At 58.3% G+C, this 3,187-nt stretch overlaps 1 protein-coding gene across 1 annotated transcript; it reads left to right on the forward strand.

Moving 5' to 3' along the window:
• Nucleotides 1–989: 989 nt before the first annotated feature.
• On the forward strand, nt 990–2,847 carry LOC309679490 (ly6/PLAUR domain-containing protein 1-like; the record flags this gene model as incomplete). Its single annotated transcript, XM_082492817.1, has 3 exons — nt 990–1,065; nt 2,305–2,445; nt 2,651–2,847. The coding sequence occupies 3 exons, from the start codon at nt 990–992 to the stop codon at nt 2,845–2,847; spliced, it is 414 nt and encodes a 137-aa protein (XP_082348943.1).
• Nucleotides 2,848–3,187: the final 340 nt, after the last annotated feature.

Raw genomic sequence — 3,187 nt, forward strand, 5'->3', positions numbered from 1 at the left:
TTGCTTGTGGGGACACTGGTGGGGGAGCCAGCGGGGGTCTGGGGGCCTGATCCTGCGGCCGGTGGTGTCCACGATGCCCCACGTGGCTGCGGGTCTGATCTTGGCCCTGTGGGGTCAGAGCCATCGCAGCTCGGTGCTTTCCTCCACTGTGTTCCCGACCCCCTTCCCAAGCCCCAAACAACCTCAACTGAGTCCCTCCAGAGCTGATGCAAACCCGGGGTTGGCCCCCTTTGGCTTCTTGCTGCTTTATTAAGGCAACTATTTGCTTGTGGGCAAATGCATATGATACATTCAAACCCACCTCTCCCTCCGTCAGGTTTTCTCTTTAACCCCACGGCCATCCCCAGGGCTGTGCTTTGTTAGAGAATCTCAAGCCTTGGATTTAAAATTAGTTGACTGCTTCTCTTTAATAAAATTATTCCTGCTCTCTTTAAATAGCACAATATGTCACAGAAAGCCGGTGGGTTCATGAAGACGAGGCAGCTCAGGGAGGAAAAAGAGGAGGGAAAAAAAAAAAAAAAGTAAAAACACACATCTCCCCAAACCCCTTCTGCCTAATCCAACTGAATTAGAGGATTTCGAAGTGGATTTAAAACTAAATCTTGATTAGGGAGAATTTCTCTCCAAGAGCTGCTGCACGGTAGTATTAATGGGAAGTGATCGTGGACGGAGGAAATAGGACAGAAATAACCGAGGGTAGCACATACGCATTCACGTCTGTGCATGAACTGAAAGAATTGGAGAATTTCTCGAGAGGAAAAGGGAAAAATTAAGCACCGACATAGCGAGACTGGGCGCCACGGGGCTGGCCGGAGAAGCGGGGGGCGGCCAGATCTCGGCTGCACCCTTTATTCTGGTGGAGGGTTTGGCAGGTGAACAGCGAGCGGTGTGCTCAGCCGGGGGGAAGAGCCGGGAGGAGCGGTGGTCTCTGCCCCAGACGCCGGTGTTTCGTCCTCCGAGCCCCCGGCAGGCTCTGGGAACTGACCCCCATGCTCTCAGGACACATGCCTGGAGGTGCCCATGGGATCCTCTCTCTGATGACTGTGGTCTTCGTCCTCCCGGAGGGTAAGTGCCACTGTCCCCGGGGTGTGGGGTGTGCCCGTGCTTTGGAGTTACGGTTGATCTCATCCTCCCCAACCCCTGGTTGCTAAAGTGGGATTTATCCTCGGGGTGAATTTAGGGGCATTCCCACCCCAAGCGATGTAGCTGCGTGCTGCCTTGTGTTGGCGGTTTTAGGATGGAGCTAATGTCATCACGTTTTACACAAAACAAGGGCACGCGGGTAAGGAGTGGGTTCCAGGAGCCGGGGTCCCCTGGGGTCCCCTTCCCCAGTCCCGCCGGGGCAGGGGCTCCCCTCGCCCTGCCCGGCTGTGTGAGGGCACTCACCCACCTCCCGAAAACCCCGCGGGAGCAGGTGAGGCCGGGATCCCTCGGGAAGGGCTCCAGGTCGGCATTTGGAGCCAGGGAAAGGTAACGGCAACAGTCAGTGCAACCTGATTCTTGTTGCTGTGATGAATCAACACAGAGATCAGGTGCTGCGTTTGCCTTAAACTCTGGGGATGATGTAAATGAATATCTTTTGAAGGCTTCCTTTTTTTCTAAAGAAACCCGAGAAATGGCTTCATTCCCATTCTGGTCCAGGGCAAGCAATTCCCAGACACAGCCGCTGACCCCGCAGGGAAGGACCGAGCTGCCGCCAGTACAAGTGTGCGAAGCTCTGGGGACACCCCAACGCGGCTGCCGCGGGGTCACAGGCGCGTGGGCTCGCAGTTGCTCTGAGCGAGGATTTCCCTTCTGTTTCGGACTTGTTTTGCCTCCCTGATAGACCCTGCGATAAAAGCAGGACTGCGTTCAGGGAAAAAACCAAACCACGCCGATGACACCATCCCTGTGGCGTGAACGCCTCCAACGCAGGCGCAGCTGAAACCGGAGAAATTTGGTGAAACAGGCAAAAGCTGTTTCCGAGGGCAACCGAGCCCTGGCTCAGTGATGTCTTTGGTCGGGAGGTTTCACCTACTCTTTACAAACCCTGTTTCAAAGCTCCCTTGTTCCCACCATTTGATCCCAGCCCAAATCTCTGGCTAATCTCTGATTTCGCACTGACCTCTAGCGGGAGACGCTTTTATATTTTTTGGGCCCACTGGGTAAACAAGTGGCAGGCGGCTTCAGGCTCTGGCTCTGCGCTTAATGCGACTTGGCAAGGCAGAGAGCGCTGCAAAGCTGTCGTCAGAGAGCAGCTAGGAAGGAGCTGAACTATTTTCCCCCTGGAAAAATCCAATTGTGTTTCATATGGTTCTTGTTCAGTGTCCGGACTCCAGTGTTATGGCTGCAACATCATTGTTGGCACCAAAAACGTGGACATGGGGTGCTCTAACCCAGAGGTGATCACCTGCTCCCATTCCCACCAGGGCTTCAAACACCGGTTCTGCATTAAGACGGAGAGCGGTGAGTGTGCCCGGAGGGGCCGGCATGGCAGGGGGTGCCGGAACGAGCCGGTGATGCTCACACCCCAAAGCAAACCTTTCAGCCTTCAAATGGGGCCTGACCCCAGTGTAAGGCTGGCAGAGCATCGCCCCCCCTCTCGGCTGTTGCCCCCTGTCCCGGCTGTCACCCCCTGTCCCTGACATGCCGCCCTGCGCTTGCTTTGCAGTGGTCCTGGGCATCCTGCTGACCAGCGGCTGTGCCACCTCCCGTCACTGCCAGCAGCAGGAGCTGCCGGGGGTCCGCATCCACTGCTGCGACACCGACCTCTGCAACGGCTCCCCCCGAGCCCCCCGGCCACCCCCCGGCCTCGCTGGCGGCGGCCTCCTGCTGCCCTGCGTCCTCGCTGCCCTGCTCCTCTCCTGAGCCCCCCAGGGCTGGGGGGGCATGGGACCCTCGGAGAGGGGAGCCGGGAGCAGGGATGTCCCCATGGCTGCTCTTACAGGTGGGCAGGACGCCCTTCTCTCCCCTCTCCTCAATAAAAGCTGCCGAATGCTTTGCCCCGGAAAGGTTTTGGTGACGCCCCGGCGGTGGGTCTGCATCCCGGGGAGGATGGGGGACGTGTCTGCGGGGTACCCACGCCAGCCGGGGGCAGGGGGAGGACAGGAGCAGGGGGGGACTCTGCCCACGTCCCCGCGGGGCACAGGGAGCCGAGACGCGCTCTTCCCACGAGAGGGCATCCTCAGCCCTCGCTCGGCCGCCCGGT

Source organism: Vanellus vanellus (assembly GCF_965231255.1).
Source record: "Vanellus vanellus genome assembly, chromosome: 18".
Taxonomy (NCBI): Eukaryota; Metazoa; Chordata; class Aves; order Charadriiformes; family Charadriidae; genus Vanellus; species Vanellus vanellus.